The 21,587-nt window shown below is 43.0% G+C and overlaps 3 protein-coding genes across 3 annotated transcripts; 2 read left to right on the top strand and 1 right to left on the bottom strand.

Moving 5' to 3' along the window:
* The first annotated feature begins 1,341 nt into the window (after positions 1-1,341).
* fbxw9 (F-box and WD repeat domain containing 9) lies at positions 1,342-8,043 on the top strand. The gene is made up of 7 exons (XM_084488932.1): positions 1,342-1,957; positions 2,044-2,173; positions 2,607-3,594; positions 4,233-4,381; positions 4,863-5,066; positions 6,845-6,910; positions 7,517-8,043. The coding sequence occupies exons 1-7, from the start codon at positions 1,803-1,805 to the stop codon at positions 7,589-7,591; spliced, it is 1,767 nt and encodes a 588-aa protein (XP_084345058.1). The 5' UTR covers positions 1,342-1,802; the 3' UTR covers positions 7,592-8,043.
* Positions 8,044-8,906: 863 nt separating this feature from the next.
* Positions 8,907-9,643, bottom strand: LOC311338642 (guanine nucleotide-binding protein G(I)/G(S)/G(O) subunit gamma-12-like; the record flags this gene model as incomplete). The annotated part of the gene is made up of 2 exons (XM_084463928.1): positions 8,907-9,023; positions 9,551-9,643. 2 exons carry the CDS (start codon positions 9,641-9,643, stop codon positions 8,907-8,909), a joined length of 210 nt encoding a protein of 69 aa, XP_084320054.1.
* A 748-nt stretch (positions 9,644-10,391) lies between these two features.
* On the top strand, positions 10,392-21,322 carry dhps (deoxyhypusine synthase). The gene is made up of 10 exons (XM_084488643.1): positions 10,392-10,493; positions 11,103-11,299; positions 11,805-11,975; positions 13,928-14,049; positions 16,181-16,277; positions 16,610-16,696; positions 17,211-17,316; positions 17,712-17,815; positions 19,562-19,687; positions 20,628-21,322. The coding sequence occupies exons 2-10, from the start codon at positions 11,108-11,110 to the stop codon at positions 20,724-20,726; spliced, it is 1,104 nt and encodes a 367-aa protein (XP_084344769.1). The 5' UTR covers positions 10,392-10,493; positions 11,103-11,107; the 3' UTR covers positions 20,727-21,322.
* Positions 21,323-21,587: the final 265 nt, after the last annotated feature.

Below are 21,587 nucleotides of genomic sequence, written 5' to 3' on the forward strand. Positions count from 1 at the left end.
ATGAAGTCACAGGTAGGCAACCGGTAGGATTAACCTCACGATAGTTTTATTATTTACTGGGACCATATCACGCCAGGTCTCAACGGCACTATTTCTATCTTCATTTCTATATTCATCTCTGACCATCTCAGAGATGGTCAAATTAAACGGTTGGAGATCATTCAATCATCATGTATGTGTGTGTCCTCCTGGCCATACATCTATTAACTGTTAAGCTGTTGGCTGGAAGCTACACGGGTGGTGGAGGAAGTTACCTCAGGGTTATAGACTGAGGCACCTGCTACCTATACCTCTGTTATTCAGAAGCTCACACATCGTTTATTAAACGTGTATACCAAATATGTAAAAAGTTGAAAGAAAGAAAACACAAATGCAATAGGCCTACGATAAATACATGTTAGTGCCTTTCCGCACACTTAAAGAATCCATGACCAAAAGAAGCGAAGTGTTGAAATCTTCTGTGAGGGACCATGAGGGACGATACATGGAACTCTATCTTGTACCTTTTACAGGCAGTGGAGAGACTTCTCCACAGGGGGGCGCCCATGCTGCTTTAATTAACACCAAGTACTGCTGCAGGCGGCGGGCTTATGTGGTGTGATAACTGGAAAGGCTTTAGAAAGACATGTTTCCGTCTTCCAAATAATACATTTGTGTTGATGTTGTGCTAGATGCGCTACAGGGGGAGGTCTGTTGGTATCCAAGCCCACCAGTACTTCTTCATTTTGCTGGTGTGTTCATGTTCTTGAATGTCATTAGGTGAGTGCTGCATGCAGCGCTGGACAATTTTTCTTCTTAGGTTATATTCTTTCTTTCTTTCTTTCATATTCTCTACAAACTTTGGGATCTATCTCCTAAAGACTCCATTCCAATTTTTAAATGTTCAGATTCGCTTGGAAGCTTTTCCGCCCAATTAGGCTACTTTTAATCACGTTAGGCTGGAAAAATTTCCATTGGGTGGGTACATACAATTTGGGCTTTTTTTTTTTTTTTTTTTAACTTATAGGCCTATTATACTATATACCTGACCTTATTATTTTATTGTTCACCTGCTTTGGCAATGCAAATGTATATTTTCCAAGCCAATAAAACTTTTTTGAATTTAAATTTTGAGCAGAGAACCTGCAGGTTGGTGAGGGGTGTCACATGCCACCGCTGCGTACACTTTGTGCGCCTTTTTTTTTTTTTTTTTGCCGATTTCGGATGACAGAGCAAAATCATCTCCTCTACAGATACCATGTTTGCGATTGTCGATGCCGGTCATTTTATACACGACAGTCACTGCCCTCTAGAGGTTGTTTTGCGTAACATCCATAACAACGCTGAAACCGGACGGAGGTATGAAGGGTAGTCCCCGGGGACAACGTTTAGTACGGATGGACGAATTTCGTCGGGATCCGGAGGTATGAATTGGCCTTTAGATGTTCCGAACCTCCCCGCTGTTTTGAAGGCAGCATACATGTCCATGGGGAAAACGTGATGTCATCTCTTGTCGCCCTGCATTCTTTTGTAGTTCGGTTTCGTAGGTAACTGAAGCGATCATCTGTAGGAACAACATTCAGTTGACATCTTCACCAGAAAATATTTAGAAGACGTTAAATGTGCATCGCAAATCCCTCCTTACTGTTCAATCAGCCACATAGCGGAGTCCCCCGTCGATCTTCCCTTTGACGTATCAAATGACGGGTAACATTTCCGACCACTATTATTGGGACTGCAACGCTTCATGGTGAACCACAAGTCAACTGGTAGAACACGTATACGTTCACTGGCAAGGATTGGCATCTTGGTATGTGTTTATCATGAGCCATGCACTGAAAGACGATACGGTAATGTCTGAAGTCCATGCACCAGAGGAACAGGAGATAGAAACGGGGAGACCGCTAAAAGAAGATTCACATTATGGACCACATATCGCATCAGCCTCCTTCGAAACATCCAGGCCTGACGCGCCCGGGTAAGGTTTCCATCGATAAAGACGTCGACACTGAACCACAATGTTATGCATTATTAATACTTGACTGTTTTGTTTTTCGTCTTTAGACTTCCTTGCTCGTCTCAGTCAACTTTCTCGCCCTCCGAGGGCAGCGGTCTGCTGTCATTACCGTGGGAAATGGTGACTCAGATCGCTTCTCATCTTCCTGCCCAGTGTGTCATCTCCGTGTTGCCGAAGGTCAGACCCGGGAGTTTACCATGGTTCTTCACGTTGTATTGCTTGGTACAAAAATGTGAAACATTGGACAATGACATTGGTGGCGTGTAATCCGTGGCACACATCTTTTTAGCTTGATCAAAGTATAGAATAATTGTTTTTTAATATTTTGATTATTTCTGTTTTGCTAGCTTGAAACCCGATTTTAAACTACCATAAAATATGTTTTACATAAAATATGACATTGTTTTAAATATGGTGTTTTTGTAGGAGGATGGTAGCCTGGAAATCCAGACCCACATCTAGGGAAATCTAGGGGAATGAGTATATTGCTCGTTACCAGAGTGACTCGCTGAGCAAATTCAAATTGTGCTCTCGCGAGAACTCTGGATTTCCAGGGTAGGAGGATGGCAGAACATAGTGAAAAACACCACCATTGTCTCTTTCTCTTCAGGTGTGCCAAGCTTTGGGTAACGTAGGCGAGGACAGCACCAGCTGGCAGCTGCGTGCTGGCAGGCTAACTGGTTCCAGGGTGAGATTCCCTGTGGGTTCCAGGGAGGGCTACGACTGGCCCAATGCCTGCCTGGAGATGGAGGATCTGATCACCTGCTGGGAGGACCAGGCCAACTGGGTGGACAGACACACCAAGGCCAGGGAAGATAGGAACCAGGCTGTCCAAGGAGCAGAAGTCGGGGGGGGGGAGGAAAGGCGGGGAGACGCAGAACAAGATGCTGAAGGCTTTGTATTCGCAGAGCGCGGTGCGGAACCAGGTGTTGATGCGTTGATGGAGGTTGCCTTGGAGGGGGAGTTGGAGATGCAGGCAGACGGACAAAGGGCTAATTCAAAAGAGAGGAGGAGGAGGAGGAGACCAGAGGAGGAGGCGGACGCTGTGGCGATGGTGAAGGAAGAACAATGCAATGAGTGCGGGCCCCCGGGGGCCCTTGAGTGTCGCGGGAGCGAAGGAGCCAACCCTCCGCTGGGCAGAGGTGAGGCGGAGCTAGGTGTGGTAGAGATTGAGCCGTCGAGACCTCTGAGCCCACCCCCAGCCCTGGAGCGCGTGCCCCTGCCCTCGATGGGCCACTACGCCCAGGTGAATTCCGTGCTGCTGATCGGAGGCGAGGGGGCGGTGTGCGTCTCGGGCTCCAGGGACACCAACGTCATCTTGTGGGACCTGCACGGCGGCAGGGACACCGCGCCCTGCATGCTGCGGGGCCAGGGGCTGACGTCTAGCCACCGGGGCTGGGTGTGGTGCCTGGCCTCCCAGGGCCCGCTGCTTGCGTCGGGGAGCTTCGACAGCACCATCCGGCTGTGGGACCTGGGGGCCGGTGGGGCAGAGAGGGGCCTGATCTCCACCAGCGCCCCCGTCCTCTGTTTGTCCTACCAGCCAGACGTACTGCTGGCCGGGACGTTCAACAAGACCATCAGCCTCTATGACACCAGATGTAAGGAAGCCTGGCCATCTTCACATGCTTTACAGTACATTTACTTTTTTTACACTACACAGCATTACAGTAGTGTCGTGTCATGTACTTGAGTATATAGCCTTTACTATTCAATACACAAATGGAGTAAATCCTATAGAGTACTCCTACATTCTGGAACCTATCTGTCTTGCCCTGTTTCAACATGGTGTAGCAATGGCGTATAGATGGGACTAGGGATAGTCTAGCACATACACTTATGGATGCAAGCCGCCCTAAAACTTAAACTCAGAGAAGCTTAGTTATATTAAAGAAGCTGTAACAATATTGTTATTGAATCGCCCGAAAAGCATCGGAGCGTGTGGCAATAAACAGTCACAGATTCAAATACATTATCAGCGGAGTCTTGTGATTGTTTTCACTTACTCCAGCACAATATTGCCACTCCTGGCAATGATGTTGCTTTGATTCACAACGCAGCTGTGCCGGCAATGTTCCGGAAATGTCTTTTGTGTTTCGATTCACACATGACCCCGTGCAGGGAATGTCCCAGAATGCTTCTGGGATATACTGCGGGTGTGTAAGGGGCTTCTGTCTCATGTACAGTATTAAAAATAAATATGATAAGACATACTAAGCATTTGTGTTTTGTGTGACAGTGGCTGAGCCCCTGGTGAAGAGTCTCCAGCTACACGGCAAGGCTGTCATGTGTCTGGCCGCCGATGAGCAGTACATCATCTCCGGGAGCCAGGACTACACGGTCGCCATCTATGACCGCAGGGCCGGCAAGACCTTAAAGAGACTACGGGTAGCCTGTACACTCTCACCGGTCGTAATATTTACATGATATTTTCTGCACAATAACACAAGAGGTATTCATTCTAATCCATTCCATTCTTCCTGAATTCCAGCAACCCAGCTGTGTAGCAATAGAAAGCAACTTCAACTGAAGATGTGATCATCCCACCGTTTCCACCATGTGTGCTTTCACGTTTAATTTGTCTTGGTGTATGCGATTCATTGCCGATGTGGTTCATATGTTCCACAAAGCCCATTCCACAAAGTATTTTTTTTCTATGTTGACCATTTAAATACATTTTGTATTTACCTTAGTTTACTATATTAGATAGATAAGATACATTTTTTGTATTTATTTATTAAAAAAAAACTTTTATTTATATTCTTCTGTGCATTTGTTTTTATCTCCTTTTGATTTAATTTGCTTTTGTTTATTTAGTGGATTTCTACATCTGGGATTTGAAATGTTTTTCCAACCCCTCTCCCTTCAGCTCCGATCCTACCTTCTGTCCATGTGCTACCAAAATGGCGAGGTGTGGGCGGGGGACAACAAGGGCACCATACACGCCTTCTCTGTGCAGTCGGGGGTCCTGAAGCCCCTGTCCCAGTTCGATGTGGGACATACCTCCCTGGTCACGGGCATCCACAAATCCCCCGGGAGCCTGTACACAAGTTCGTCAGATCGCACTCTAAAGGTCGGTGTAGGAGTCAATTTGACCCAGCAAATCTTCCTTCAGCTCACGACATCTACCTCTCTGGGCATTTAGACTTATAATTGTGGGGTAACATATTGGTAGAACTACATGTCTGAAAAATTAATTTTAAAGGAACTGTATGGGAAAGTTAATTTTTTTGATTTGTGGGGAAGGGATGGTATAGTTACTAGGATTTTAAACTCCAAAAGCTACTGGCTTCTACCCCCAATGCCTGCCCTGTAGGCATCCTTGAGCAAGATGCCCTCACCCCTTATCTGCTCCCTATTGCCATGTATCAGAATTCACTGTTACTCGCTTTGGAAGTGTCTGTTACAGTTAATAATGAAACGGCCATCAGGTGGGCCATTTGGACCGCCTATGAATATCATGAAAAACTCTCAACCAAGTTTCAGCATTGCACTTTAAGACTTTTCCTACATATGTCTTGTTTGCACTGTAGAATACTCATGCATTCTTAAATTCAACAATAAAATCGGAAAGCAAGGTTACAAGAAATTAACTTCCAATTCATTGCACATGGACCAACATTGATAAAAATCTCAATGTTGGATGCTCAATAGACATGGATGACGTCTATGTGCAATTGCTTCAAATTAGTAATGGTTTAGTCTGCTATAATTTTCATCTATAGATTTGCACTTTTGCGATGCCTTCTGGAGAAATTGTAAGCTGCAGTCTTGCAGCTACAGCAGGGAACGCTGTTGACAGCGTATAAAGACGCAAGATTGCTTGTAAAGGCCCTGACACACCAACCTGATTATCTGGTCAGTGAGCTCTGGCGAGCTCGGTGACCTAAGTCTGTTCGGCGTGTGTGCTGTGCGATCGGCCGTCATCTTTTCAAGCCGTCGTGTGCTTTTCAGCCGATTGCACGTGTTGAATCAGCCATGGTGTGGTCACGGTGTGTGTCAGGGCCTTAAAGGCCCGAGACGCACACCACCCCCTCGCCTCCGATCAGCAGCATGGAATTCACCTGGGCATAGCGGCCCATTGAGGGCAGGGGGACGCACTCCAGGGCTGGGGGTGGGCTCAGCCATGACATGCCACCAGGTGTGGTGTGATTAGCCATTACAAGCCGTTTTTTCGTCTATATGACATCATATGGGGCAGGAAGTGGGCGTGTCCACCTAGATGTGTGCTGGATAGATCAGTCTATCAGCCTACCCAGTGGACTGTAGCAAATGTTGCTCATCTATCCGTCACACATCTAGGTGGACACGCACACCTGTGATGTGTAACCTGGTGGCATGTCATGGCACCTTTAAGCCTTTAACCTTTATGTTTTCGGATATCATTTCAGAATTTTAAGAACACGTGTCTAAACAATACGTATTTAGAAATGGTCTTGAAAGGGAAAGCTGAAACTTCTGTTTGAGAGATGCGACTCTGCTTACTATTGTTTTTATCCTCACCGGTGTCAATAGACAAATTCTGCATTTGTGTGTTCTTCTGTCGCCAACAAACCCAATCAAATACTACAGCTTATAAGACTTACAACATGCCAAGTTGCTTTACTTATAGGTTACATATGAAGCAATACTTTTAGGTTGGAAGCAGGCATTGACTGATATATTTTTTCACATTCTTTGACAAATAAATTGCAACTTTATCATTGCAACTTGCTTGTAAGTCAAAATAACGTGGCGGTCAAAGGTAATGTAGCCAGCGCTGCTAGTGATAATAGATAATTAAATAGTGAAATGTGAAAGCTGGGTGTTTTGGTGTGGGTAAGATACAGAGGTCTGTTGTTTCTGTTGTAGGTACACATTCCTTGTGCCCCTCCGAGGACTCTGTGCACACTGAATTACCAAGAGGGAGTTAGTGGGGTAAGTAAAGAGCTGGCTGAAAGACCTAATTTTTATTGTCTCGTTCTCTCAGCAAGAGCAGAAAAATGTAGGAGAGCAAGATTATGAAAAGAAACATCTTCTCCCTCCCTTCCCACATTTCTATGCACGAGAAGTGGTTGGTTCATGCACCTGTGATTGACAGGCAAGATGGATTACCCAAACTCAGTCTAAAAACTAAAGCCGTTTCTCAATACCAAGTACGCGGACTACGTACTCACGGACTTGGAAGTACGTACTTGGCAAGTCCGGACTTTCAAGTACAGACTTCCGAGAACGCGAGTACGCACCTGCAATTGGAACAGCAGCGGACTCGATGATGCATTCTGGGATATTTAACGGTCCCAAGTCCACACGAGTCACCTCCGATGCATCCTCGGTAGAACGGCCTCATCGAGAACGCATCGAGAACACTTCCGGGTTTTACGACAGTACTCGCGTACTTGGAATTGGAACAGTGCTTGGGCCACCACTGATGACGTTTATCGAGAACGCAAGTACACGAGAACACACGAGAACGCGTATTGAGAAACGGCTTAAGTTTGTTGCATGCCCTCAAAGGTAACCCACCCTCTTCTTTGTCATCAGTTGAGCGTGGAGTCGGGGGTTCTGGCCGTCGCTTCGGGAGAGACGTCCGTGGAGGTGTGGAGGCCCTCTAGATGAGGGAGGGACCACATTCCATTACCTCATCAAAAGCAAACACTCCAGCCCAGAAGGAGGTCGCGTTGGACACCGGGAAGAGAGACGAGTTGCCCTTGAACCTGAATTTCCTGGATCAGATTGCCTCATACGAAACTGTTGCTGGTGTGTGTGACACGGAGTCATACAGTTTTTAAGGTGAAAGACTTAAAATGATAGAGGATTGTTATATTCAAGTTATAATTTATTGAACAGATGCTTCAGGTCATTCACAGTTACAAGTGCAGTTGCATTTTTGATACGCCTTGTCTTTTTTAACAGTGAGTGATATGTGATGGCACTAAAGTCTACTGGATGCCTTACATGTTCATATAAATTACTATATACACTGAGTTTACAATAGCTAGTTTACATTAAGAATAACGTCCCAGATGGTAAATTATTGTAACCAATCATGTATTTCCCCACTTCTGTGTTGTTTTTCCACACACATTAATAATAGCAGAAGATTGAAGTAATTTACACAATAACCTGTTTACTCAACACTATGGGAAATAAAACAGACAAAAGGCTGATTGTATGGTCCGGTTATTTTCATATACATTGCGATGTGATTGCTGGCCTGAGAATTGTGGGCTGAATGCAGAGGAAATCCAGACCCATATCTAGAAAGCTGTAGGGTCTGGCAACGAGTAATGTATAATATCACTGCACACAATTGGATAACACTACGAACAATCAGAAGAATACAAGGGGTGACGTATCCAGACCAGCGGAGCTAACCAATAGATAAGACTCTTGCCGTATCCGGTCGGTAAAACAGCAACGCTTTTGGCCCCGCCCTATATCAGATACACTGATGTGATTGGTTAATGTTCTGGGCCCAGGGGGATCGGGGAGTGAGAATATTGCTCATTCCCAGAGTGACTTGCTGAGCAAATTCAAATTGTGCTCTCGCGAGAACTCTGGATTTCCAGGGTAGAGGTCCCTAGCTGTGTGAAGCACATTGGCACAGTCCTTTATTTTGTCTTGTTGTATCTAAGGAATTACTGGTAAAACATAAATTTTACCTTCAACATGTACATGCATTATAACATTGATTAGCAGACCTGGAGGTTTTCTGTAAACGATACAAAATTAAAGCCTTCCATATTGATTAATTTTCCTCAGCTAATTCTAAACTAGACTTCTCTAATAGTCAATTATAATGACCATGCATTTAATCTATAAAGCACATATCTTGTACCAAGTGCACCAAACAAACGAATAATGAAGGCAAAAATCCTCACAGGATTCGACTGCTTCTTAAAGCAGTATTCATCTTAACGCAGTAGTCCTCCTAAAGCAGTATGCAGGTTTTCTTGTCTTTAAAGGGGTTGGAGGAGGCAGTGAGCAGAGGGTCACTGCGTCTGTGTTCCTGACAATACTCAACCAGCTCCACCGCAGCTAGGGAGATCTGCTGGGTGACAGAGCACAACAAAACAATATAAAACCGGATGATCTAGATCTTGACGATATTAATGTTGGAAACTCAATAGTAATTATAACATGGTCATTCTGTAGGCCTACATTAAAGTGAAATTCTTCGAAATTCCTCGACGTACTATAAAAAACTTTGTTGTGTCAAAGCAAACAAAAAGAATGTATACTAATTGGTCAATAGAAAAAGAAGCAGACAGTGCAGCCATTATAATATTCCTTATTAGAACAGGCCTGTATATAGCAGCGATTCCCACAGAAATGTGTGTACTTTCTCTTGATGACATCTACAACGGTTCCCCTCCAAAAAAACCTGTGGCCAACGTTTTAACAAGGGTTTTCTGTTTTAAGTGGTATGATACATTTTTTTATCATCAAGCAGTTGGATGTTTGAAAACACATTCCCTGTGCACAATAATAAAAGGTTAATAAATGCAACCTGCTAACAAATCGGCAAACCCAAGATGTGAATCAAGCATCCATTCAGCCAAGAGCGTACGGTACCTTGAATCTCTCCATGCCGGCTCCAACTCGTAGCTGATCCACCATCCTTCTCGCCTGGATGACGCTGTTGCTGCTACACACGCTTCCCGACATGGTGGTCTTCAGGTCAACATTCAAACTACAGCTGCTGGCATCACCCCTGAAAGCCAATCTAAAACAGAATGTAAACAATATTTAAAGACACACTTTTTAATTGAATCAGTTGTTTTATTTTGCTGCATCTGATGGACGACGCACCGTTCAGGGCAACTGTCTCTGCCCGTGGTTACTGCACGTTTTATTTTTTTTTTTTTTATCAAGGGTTATTTCCCTTTCCCCCCCCCACCCCCAACCAGGCCATTTCAAAATGCCCCTGCAGGTAGAAGGTCACAGAGCAAAGCTTTTGAAATGTCACCAAAATCACACACACACACACACACACACACACACACACACACACACACACACACACACACACACACACACACACTCTCTCTCTCTCTCTCTCTCTCTCTCTCTCTCTCTCTCTCTCTCTCTCTCTCTCTCTCTCTCTCTCTCTCTCTCTCTCTCTCTTTCATCCTTCGTTATACGTGCGCGCGTGTCTGTGTATGTGTGTGTTTGCGTACGTGCGTGTGTGTGTTTGTGTGTGTGTGTGTGTGTGTCTGAGATCGACAGAGAGTGTGTCTGACTGTGTTATGGTAATAGCACATTCCATATAGTCTAAATGTTTGAAACGTTATCCTAATGTGTAGCACCGCCGCAGTGTTTTACTTGTATCGTGTCGAAGTATTCAGAAGTTCAAACAAAACATTTAGAATCGCGTTGCTTTATGCTTTCCGTAGTCGTTTCCGCACACCCATGTGCTGTTTACATCCGCTGCAAGCGATGGCTTGAATGCCCTGACAGCCTCTCCATCCGCAGTATCTTTTTCGTAGACATCGTGGTCTGTCAACAAAAAAAATTGGTATTTTCAAAGTTGTTATTTCATATGCTTTGCCGTACATTACAACGAATATAGAAATACGTTGTCTAATTCAAATTGCGTGCATACATCGCAGCCTTGTTTAATGTTTATTGTTGCTTCTCTGGTTGGTAAATTGTACTTAAATAGCGCAATTATGAGGCTGTCAATACACATTCAATGTAAGATTAGACGTACCAATAATATTTGAATTATCTAAAGATATTTTGTTTATTGGGACAACATGTATTCATGTATTGACATAGGATTGTTCCCTTATGTATGAACACACGTCGCTATGTAGTCACACACTGCTACCACCACGGAAGGCTGGGGACGAAACTACACTTTTAAACCACTTTATATTGTCGTATTGGGTATTTGAAAGAACCCACTGACCTCACGCATGTGTAATCGTGAAAAACGTACTGATACTTTTTTGTAGTACATTCAAATCCACTTCTTATGTAGTGTCTTCGTTTTTTTACCGATAGATCCTTGTCTTCATACATGTGAATACGGAGGGTTTATGAAGCAGGTTTTGACAATGTATCTCTGCGGGGTTGGGTGTGTTAGAATTATGATCGATTTGTCTGACTTTGAATTATACAGGAGAAATGGCAGACCTTCCACCGTCAGTGGCCAGGGAGGCCGTCCTCAAACCGAGTGCTGAACTCGTCAACATGCCCAAGATCCGGGGCTATGACTTCAACAAGGGCTTGGATTACAGGGCGCTGCTCCAATCCTACATTACAACTGGGTTCCAGGCCAGCAATATGGGCCTTGCTATCAACGAGATTAATAGAATGGTTAGAGGGATGGGGGGCAGAGAGACTGATAAAACAGAATGTTTTTATGTGGCTTAACCAGTGTGTTTGGTTAAGTAAAATGTAGAATGTTAGTGTGTAGAATGTTAGAAATGCCTTGAGTGAAATGTGCTGAGAAATAGCTGCTCTGGGGGACTTGGTGTCTCCCTCAAAGAAATTTAGATTTTAGACCGTTGTTTAGTTTGGGGAATCCATCTTGACTGTCAATCACAGGTGCGTGAACAAACCACTTCTCATTCACATAGAAACATGGGAAGGGAGGGAGCAGAGAGGGGGTAGGCATTCTTTTTGGGATAAAAAAAATCTTGCGCTTCCTATATTTTTCAGATCTTTTATTACTGCTCTCAAATCTTCAGCAGTCGTAAGATGGCATTCCTGGGCTAAAGACTGTGTGTGTGTGTGTGTGTGTGTGTGTGTGTGTGTGTGTGTGTGTGTGTGTGTGTGTGTGTGTGTGTGTGTGTGTGTGTGTGTGTGTGTGTATATACAGATAGAGAAGCGACTGGAGAAGGAGGAGGTGGAGGAGGTGCAGGAGGTGGGGGAAGGCAGTCAGTCAGCTAACTCCAACCCATCCGGATGCACTATTTTCCTGGGCTACACCTCCAACCTAATCAGCTCCGGAGTCCGTGAGAGCATCCGCTACCTGGCAGAGCACAGCATGGTACATAAACTACACGTGTACAACTACATATACATACATACATACATACATACATAACCCAACCGGCAGTCGTGGTGTGTTAGCTGGTGTCTATGAGGTGCCCTTGACCCAAAGGCAAATACTTGTCTGTCTGTCTGTCTATCTATCTATCTATCTATCTATCTATCGGCGCCAACTTCAGGTCAACATCATAAACTTTTTGTTCAAATGTGTTCCACTAAAAAGTAGGCTATATTACTTCTCCAAAGTCCTGCTTTCAGAATTTGAGGTTCAGGGGCCGTATTCACAAAGAATCTTAGGGCTAAAAGTAGGTAATAAGTGGCTAATTTAGGAGTAACTCCGTGTCAGTCCTAAATTTAGGACTCCTATTTTATTTTACTAAGAGCAATTCACAAAGTATTTTAGGCCTAAAAGTAGCACCTAAGTCTAGGAGAGCTTAAAAGTCCTCGAGAGGACTCCTAACTCACTAAGACTTATTCACAAAGAATCTGAAAATGGCTGCAGCAAGACGGAATGCTTTGGAGACAATGGAGGACTGCGAATGGATAAGGCGATATAGGCAGAATTGTGAGGGTATCAAACTTGTGGTTGAATTAGTGAATAACACAAATCCGATATTTAGCAACAGGGAAAATGCAACTTATGTCGACGATTTAGGAATATCGCAACCATCAGTGATGGTTAAAACACACAGGGGCAATGTTACAAATCTACCTTTAATCATCCTTAATTATTTAATGTATAAATAAATCACTTAAACCATAATTTGTCTCGTATTAATAGTAATACAGCACTTTAATCATATCAAAATCAAATAATAATAGGAATAAATGGTTTGAAGTAAAAATTAATATAACTACTCTTACTTATGATTACTATCTAATCATTTATTGTAAGATGATTTATTGTATTGAGTTTATAATGAGCTCAGGTCCTGTGAGTCGGACCAGTTGGGCTTTCACTTGCATTTCATGTTGTCTTCGCCTTCATTCATCATGATAGGAGGACTTGAACGGTGGTATGGGCTGATATTTAAAGTGTTTAGTGGCGTAGCCACGGGTGTGCATGGGTGTGCCTGGGACACCCAAGCGTGGTCCTGGCACACCTAAATATTTTCAGAATTAATTCATGACAACGATTTCTTTTAATTTAAAGTAAAATGTGACAGAGAGCGCATTGCACTAGGTGATGCACTTTGTGATCACACTTTGTGATCACACTTTGTGATCACCTAGTGCAACCATGTACAGCGTGGAGTGATTTAGTGGAGAGCCAGGGCTGCTTTCAGGATGGTTTGGGGCAGCCACCAGAGGATTCCTGATGATGGACCATGGTTTGAGTGAAAGTGGTTCACTCAACATTTGTCATTTAATTTAATTTTGTTCATTCATCCCGACGTATCGAAAGGTCTCGAAAAACCAGCCTAATTTAATCAGTGCTCCAGTTATTGCAGCACGTATCGATCGCTCCGGTCCCTGGCTTCCACTGGACACTTATCACTTACTCAGCAGTTATTCTAACAGCGTTCCGGTAAATCACCGTGAACTTGAGGCCACCCAAACTCTCACAGGCGCACCTTAATTATAATTTCTGGCTACGCCCAAACTTTAAGTGCTGGAAATATGCTCATTGGATAATAGTTTTCAAGGTGCTTTTAATTATCTCCTTGATATAATGCAATTTACAGATTTTTGTTGTTTGCTTTGGCTCTCTTTTTAACGTGCATACAACGTCATTATCGTGGTCTGCACAAACTTGTCATCGTGCGTGTATTCTGCTAACTGCACTGTCCATAACTATTTGATAGGACTTAATTTGTAGCCTAGGCTATTTCCTTATTTTTCGTTGATTTAGTGCTGCCATCTTGGATTCAGGCTCCTCCCTCTCTCAATGAGCCAATGGGGCGTTGACACATGACCCAAAGCTCCTTTTCCCTGTTGTCATGGATACAGGTGGATGTGATTGTGACAACTGCGGGAGGCATAGAAGAAGACCTGATCAAGTGTCTGGGGGACACCTACCTCGGAGACTTTGCCCTGCCTGGCAAGGAGCTCCGCGAGCAGGGGATCAACAGGTGGGCTCAAGTCACTCACCCAAAATTCACGGCAAAACCACCATGTAAAGCCGTTTCTCAATACCAAGTACGCGGACTACGTTCTCGCGGACTTGGAAGTACGGTACTTGGCAAGTCCGGACTTTCAAGTACAGACTTCCGAGAACGCGAGTACGCACCTGCAATTGGAACAGCAGCGGACTCGATGATGCATTCTGGGATATTTAACGGCCCCAAGTCCACACGAGTCACCTCCGATGCATCCTCGGTAGAACGGCCTCATCGAGAACGCATCGAGAACACTTCCGGGTTTTACGACAGTACTCGCGTACTCGCGTACTTGGAATTGGAACAGTGCTTGGGCTACCACTGATGACGTTTACCGAGAACGCAAGTACACGAGAACACACGAGAACGCGAATTGAGAAACGGCATAAGTGTAACATGAAGCATCTCGTAATTTAACTCCCAATTCACACTGACTCCGCCTTCACTTCCGTCATCATATAACACACTCACTTGGAGACCGTGTTCAGATTGAATAGTTCATGACTTTACTGTTCAATAAACTCTAGATGCACATTTGGACCGTCACATCAGAAATGTATATAATTTGTTGATGCATTCTGATGCATGTACACATTCAATCTAGGGTAGGCAATCAAATGCTCTCACAAAAAAATATTTAAAATGTGGCTATCGACTATTTGTGGCTGTCGCAGGCCACAATAATTTAATTAATTTGGCCTGAACGAAGAACTATTGCAAATGCTAGCTAGCTAATCATGTGTTTTGGGGAGTAGCTTAGAGGCAGGCCTTTAGAGGGGAGGGGGGATATAGAGGGGAGGGGGGAGATTTCTTATTGGTTGGAGACTTTCAAAAGCTAGCTTACTCTGGTTGGTTTCTTGCACACCATAGCTTTTTTTTCACTTAGCTTTAAGTGAAAAAGACGTGAGGCCACTTGCAGTCTTGGCTTGTGTCCTCCTCATCCCCTCTACTATGTTCTCCTTTCTCTCCTGGTAAAAAGTAATCGTAATCCGACTCTGTAACTATGAAGACCCCTCGAGCAGTTCTCCGTCAGGATGTCGGATACGCGACGCAATTCGCCGCCCGATCGATCTTATATGCTGACTACTACTCACGTAAATAGTGTTGAAAATAAACTTCCAAAGATTTTCAAATCTTATTTGGTGTTTTAATGTGTGTCCTTAATGTGCAAAGTAAACAGTGTACAAAGTAAATAAGGTGCAAAGTCAAATTGGGAAAATGTGATTCCGGAAATGATTTTGTTAGAGGACCAATCACAGCCCTTGCCATCTCCGTCCGTCTCCGTTGCCTTGACGGGTAGTTAAATAATATTTTATGCGCACGTAGAGCTACGGAGAGGGTCTCCGACAGGCTCTCCGTCGACAGAGAGGGCTCTCCGTGTCTACGTACAGCACTTTACGGAGTAGTATAAATCCACCTTTAGAGGTGGCGATCATGATTAAAAGCTGCTCCAACAGGAATCGTTCTGGATTTATTATTTAAACACAATGTCACCCAACGGTCTCAATGAAGACTTTGACATAAAGCCCTACCTATAGGCTAACATTCTTGTGCATCTTTGTGCAAAGTACCTTGTAGGAGACTGAGACTAGACTGACTGAGATCTAGTGAAATTGTTGTGAATTGTAGTGAATGTGTTGGGTAAATGTCCTGTATTTGTTTGGTGTACGCACATGTTCTGCCACTAATTGTTTTTCTTCTTTTTTTCTCTTTGATAACAATGTGTATCGTATCTATTTAGGGTTGTTGGATCTTGAATTTGAATTTTTTCAAATTCAAAATTGAAATTTGTAAAAACTAAAAAAATACTGGTACTCTCAATTGAGTCATCAGTGTGGCAAATTCAATCAGGCCATTTAGTCTTTGTTCACACAGCTGACATTGGTCACATTGTGGGTCAGCTGATCATATTACCTATATATATATCCCCTCATCAAATGGGTCTCACCATTTGCCTGAAGAAGACCCAACAGGGTTGAAACGTTGCTGTTAATTTTTTATTAAATGAATATGGGAGCTTAATCAGTGCTGCAGACATTTCTTTCACAAAAATAATTTTCTACATTTTCTACATTTTACATTTCTACATTTCTTTCACAAAAAGAATAGGGAACCTGCTGGTGCCGAACTCCAACTACTGTAAGTTTGAGGACTGGCTGATGCCCATACTGGACCAGATGGTGCTGGAGCAGGACACAGAGGTAGGTGTGTGTGTGTGTGTGTGTGTGTGTGTGTGTGTGTGTGTGTGTGTGTGCGTGGGCGGGGGAGCGGGGGGCGTTATGTAATCTGTAAATGTTCAGTGTATTAGCCAGTTTAGAGCAAAACCAATCCCTAAAACAACCTATTTGAGATTAAAAGCGATGTAGTGCTATGGATTGAACCTCAAATCAAAACTGAACTGCACACATTTGTGATGCATCTTCTGATAGTTAAAGAGTTGAATTTCATCTAAATCCTGTTAATTGGTTATAAAACATAAAGCCTTCTTGATGCGTCTTCTATAAGCCTTTAACCCCTTCCCTGTTATTTTCAGGGCACGCATTGGACCCCATCCAAAACAATCCACCGCTTGGGCAAGGAGATCAACAACCCAGATTCTGTCTACTACTGGGCCTACAAGGTCTGGCTATGACATCAACTCCAGATCTAAAGGAGAGAGAATGACCCTTCAAAAGTTCCTAACAGTACTCGAACAGGCTGAAAATACTGCCAATGTTGTATTACTTTGTAATACAATTATCAGAGCATAGATGGCGCTATCCCAAAAGAAAAAAATTGACGCTATGCAATTAACATAATAATAATAATACATTTTATTTTGTAAGCGCTTTTCAATCACTCAAAGACACTTTACAGATGAAAAATAAGTAATTAAAATACATTTAAAAACACAGAAACACAAGAAAAAGCAGAAAAGTAGATACATTGTAAATAGAACAGCACAATACAACAGTCAGACAGAACAAAAACAGAATTAGGAAAGTGGTGGTTAAGAATTATAGGCAAAACATGGTAGCCTAGCTGATACATGGGACACTTACACAACACTCTCGGTGGGAGTGAGGGTTTAGTTCTTCTTTGTCTTTCTGCGTTTGTGAACGGATGTGATATGTGTTAGTGTGTGTGTGTTCCAGAACAACATCCCTGTGTTCAGTCCTGCTCTCACGGACGGCTCCCTGGGAGACATGATCTACTTTCACTCCTACAAGAAGCCTGGCCTGGTACTGGACATCGTGGAAGGTAGAGGGGTAGCGTTCTGCAGGACTGGGACATATATAGGATGTAGTCATCTGGGATTATCACAAACCTCCCCTTGTATTACTGTTATTATTGCTATTTTAGTCATCCAAATAAACCGAATTAAGTGAATGGAAATGAATGAATGGAGAAAACGTGGAGACGGTGACTTACGTACACAATGTTTTATTAATGTGATAAATAACCTTGTTTTTTAATGTCTTCTGAATTTACGGTATATTTGATACGGTGTATTTAGTTTATCGGAAGAAATAAGTTGGTCAACAAAGTTCTTATCTTAGCTGAGTTCTGACTCAGGGTTCGGTCCTCTACTCTCGGTGGCGGCAGGTTAGGCTGCACACAGCATTCATGTTCATGGACGTTTGTATTCTCGTCAGACATTCGTAAAATCAACAGCCTTGCTGTATTCGCCAAGCGGACCGGGATGATCATCTTGGGCGGCGGGCTCGTCAAACATCACATCGCCAACGCCAATCTCATGGTAACTATGGCGATCGGGGTGGGATGTCATGGTATTCTACCAGTGTAAGGTCTTCTCCGATTTTCTCTTTCATTTCAAATGTGGCAGCTCACAGCAAGAATGTCCTGGGTTCAAACTCAGCTGGGACCTCTCGGGTTAAGGCTTATTCACTTGCCTGTGCCATTGGTAGGTAGGTAGGTAAAACTTTATTGTCCCCGTGGGGAAATTTGTCTTGGGCACAGTGCATTGTTGCTTTTATAACATATACATAACAATAAAACAATAAAAAAACAGACAAACCAACATTTTGACATCCACAACATGGAGCTTGGTAGACTGTACGTTAAGTTGCGTTCAAATGCTTAATGGAGGCTGGTACAAATGATAACTTAAGGCGATTGGATTTGCATAATGGCATGCTGATTCTTCTACCTGATGGCAGGGTCTTGTATTCAGGGAAGAGTGGGTGTTGGGAGTCGGAGATTATTGTCTTTGCTTTTTTCTTAACTGCCTGTTCATAGATGGTCTGTATAGGCTTGTATACTTTTCTCCCTACGATTTTCATCGCTGTTTTGTGCATGCCGGCCAGTTTTCTTTTTAGCTTAATGGTTAGGTTGCCAAACCATGAGGTGATCCCATATCTAATGATGCTCTCTACAATGGCACGATAAAAAAATCATGATGTGGCTGGTCACACCATACAATCGTAATCTTCGCAAAAAATATAGCCTCTGTTGCAGTCTGTTGCACAGGTTGTCAATATGTGTCTTCCAGCAGAGAAGATTATCGATATGAACCCCTAAATATTTATATGAGGATACCTGGGTGATTTCCTGATTTTTTGATGACCACTGGCTCATGGTCAGTCACTTGCCTCTGGTCCAAAACCATCTCCTGTGTTTCGGTCACATTTAGAATAAGGTGGTTGGTGTCACACCACTTTATAAATAGGTCTATCTCATCCTGGTACACAGAGGGGTCCAGATCCTTGTGTAGAAGGCTCAGGAGCACGCTATCACCTGCAAATTTCACCATATAGTTGTTAGGGTGCACAGCCCTACAATCATTGGTGTACAATGTAAACAGTGTTGGTGATACAACACAACCCTGTGGGACTCCTGTGTTGCAGTGTTTGGTGTCTGACAGTGTTCTGTTGACCTTCACTTGCTGTGTTCTATTAGTTAAAAAATAATAAAACCATTTGATCAAGGTGGTGTTTACACTCATGTCTTTAAGCTTCTCTAAAAGTATGTGAATTTGCACTGTATTAAAAGCTGAGCTAAAATCAACAAATACATTTCCAGCATAAGCTTTTGTGTTCTCAAGGTGCTTGGAAATAAAGTGCAAGGTGCAAAGGTTTGCATCATCAGTGCTGCGTTCCTGCTTATACGCAAACTGGTACACATCTAACTTTGGCTCGACATCCTTCATGAGCAGTGACAACAAATTTTTCAAAACATTTCATAACAATCGAGGTGAGAGCTATGGGGCGAAAATCATTGTTTACTGTGGCACTGGAGTTATAATTGACTTCTTCCACAGAGCTGGAACAGTGTGAGTGTTCAATGACTGTTGGAATATTGGCCAAGGCATTGGCATTAGACCTGGAGTTGCTCCAATAGATTGAGAGTTCAAATTTCCTATGAAAATATCTATTATATTCTACACACCGGCAGCACATTATAATGTCTTATAGGCTAGATTGGCACCAACCTACCTAATACAGATCCACACCTCCCAGTCACTTTTTTGCCCTTGTCTTCCCAGAGAAACGGAGCAGATTTCTCTGTATACGTCAACACGGGCCAAGAGTTTGACGGCTCCGACGCCGGGGCCCGTCCCGACGAGGCGGTGTCCTGGGGGAAGATCAGGGTGGACGCCAAGCCTGTGAAGGTACCGCTAGTGCTCAGGACAGGAGCCAAAGCCCCTGTATTAAAGTTTTGTTTATTTGTCTTTCTGGGAGGGGCTTGTACTCTTGTGTGATCTCACGTGCGAGCACATGGGATGCATAGAATACAACCGACTACATGTTTTTTTCCTAACGCATCTAAGCTGAACGCACCTTATGAGGATAAAGTGTTTTTTATTAAAAACAAAAGGGTAAATACATTGAAATATATATATACTTTTTAAAAATAAAAATATCGGCTTAAGACTATGTATCAGGTGCTATGCCTACAACCAAAATAGCATGAAACTTGTGAGGTAGCACTGAGCGATGAAAAAACATGCTAAAATGCTTACGTCAGCGTTAACGTCAGCGCTAACCTTAGTGCTAACCTCAGCGCTAGCGTCACCGCTGCCTGAACATCATAAAAAGTAGTCCAATTCGGCGGGAAAAAACGCCTAATCTGGCAACACTGCATGCACGTCCTCCGCACTCTAACCTCAGCGTGAATCAATGAGACCAACTGAAAACGAAGCCGATATGGAAATTAAACTGTGATTCTGTAAAAAGTATAAAGGTAATCGAAATTCGGCTTTCAGATTATCTGCCCATTGACTTACATTGTAAAAAAAAAAAAAAAGCAGGAAAAGGGAAATAGTTTAAAAAGTTGAAAGAGTTGGAAAAATTGTGAAAGATAGTCATCATGTCGTTAAGGAGGTGGACGTTTTGATAGTTGAACGGTTTCTGTGGCTAAAAGTATGCAGGAGCAGTTAACTGCACAAAAAACGGGCAGAGGGAATAAAGAAAACTTAAGTGGAACAGTAGATGTGCTTGCAGCAGCAACCACAATAATTAGGAGGGCAGCAGGAATCGCTGAATGTACAGGCTGTTAACAACATGAGGTTGAATGAAGGTTTGAGCTGGGTGTGTTTGTTGCCGCTCTAGGTGTACGCAGACGCCACAATAGTGTTCCCCCTACTGGTTGCAGAGACCTTTGCTCTCCACGCGGACAAGATGACAGTCGGCAAGAAAACAGACGAATGAGAGGCCTTACGAACATCTTTCCAGGAAATGGATAATAGTTAGTTAGTTTTTAAATTTTTGTTTTTGTTTTCCCTTTTAGTTAAAGTTTAAGTTCTTTATTATTTGTCAAATACTTGGTATAATGGAGTATGCCAAGGATACTGGTATAGTAGTATATAATAACCAGTGAAATTACAATTGGAAAATCACAATTTTATTTGTTTAAAAGAAAGCATTATGGTTTCCTATACATGCGCACGCACACAGACACACACACATAAGCACACGCATAAGTAACTTCAAGCATTATAACCTATGCTAAAATGAAATGCCATGATGAAGGAGGGTGACGGGTTGTGTGTTTTATTCAGTCTGTACTTGGGTTATTCGTTTCTGTAAGTATTTATTTTATTTTTGTAGGGTGATTTTGTAGGCATACCAAAGACTCATTTGTTTCAAGTCACTAATCCAAATTATTATTTTATAAGTCAGAAATATAATTTTACTTTAATGTACAAATGATTGTTGTATACATATGATGCTCTTATGTATACATAACTGTCATTTTCGGGGTCAACTGGCCATCTCTTTAGCTTAATAAATGTTCTTTAAACTCACATTGTTTTATATTGTGATGGGTTCATTGTTAAAGGGGGGCTGTCAGGATCAACTATTGTCTAATATTCTGCTTCTGTTTCTGCAGATAATCACTGAAAAGTTAGACAATTGGCTCGAATGATCCAAATTTAGTTCCCACACTGGAAAAATTACATCAATGGTCCAGCTCTTCTAAATCATATATTTTTAAATATCAAGCATCGTTTAAGAATGCTTGATTCTGATTGGCTGGGAGGAGGGCATTAACCCGGCAGGTTGCCCGCT

The sequence above is a fragment of the Micromesistius poutassou genome (assembly GCF_964030765.1).
Source record: "Micromesistius poutassou genome assembly, chromosome: 1".
In the NCBI taxonomy this organism is placed as follows: Eukaryota; Metazoa; Chordata; class Actinopteri; order Gadiformes; family Gadidae; genus Micromesistius; species Micromesistius poutassou.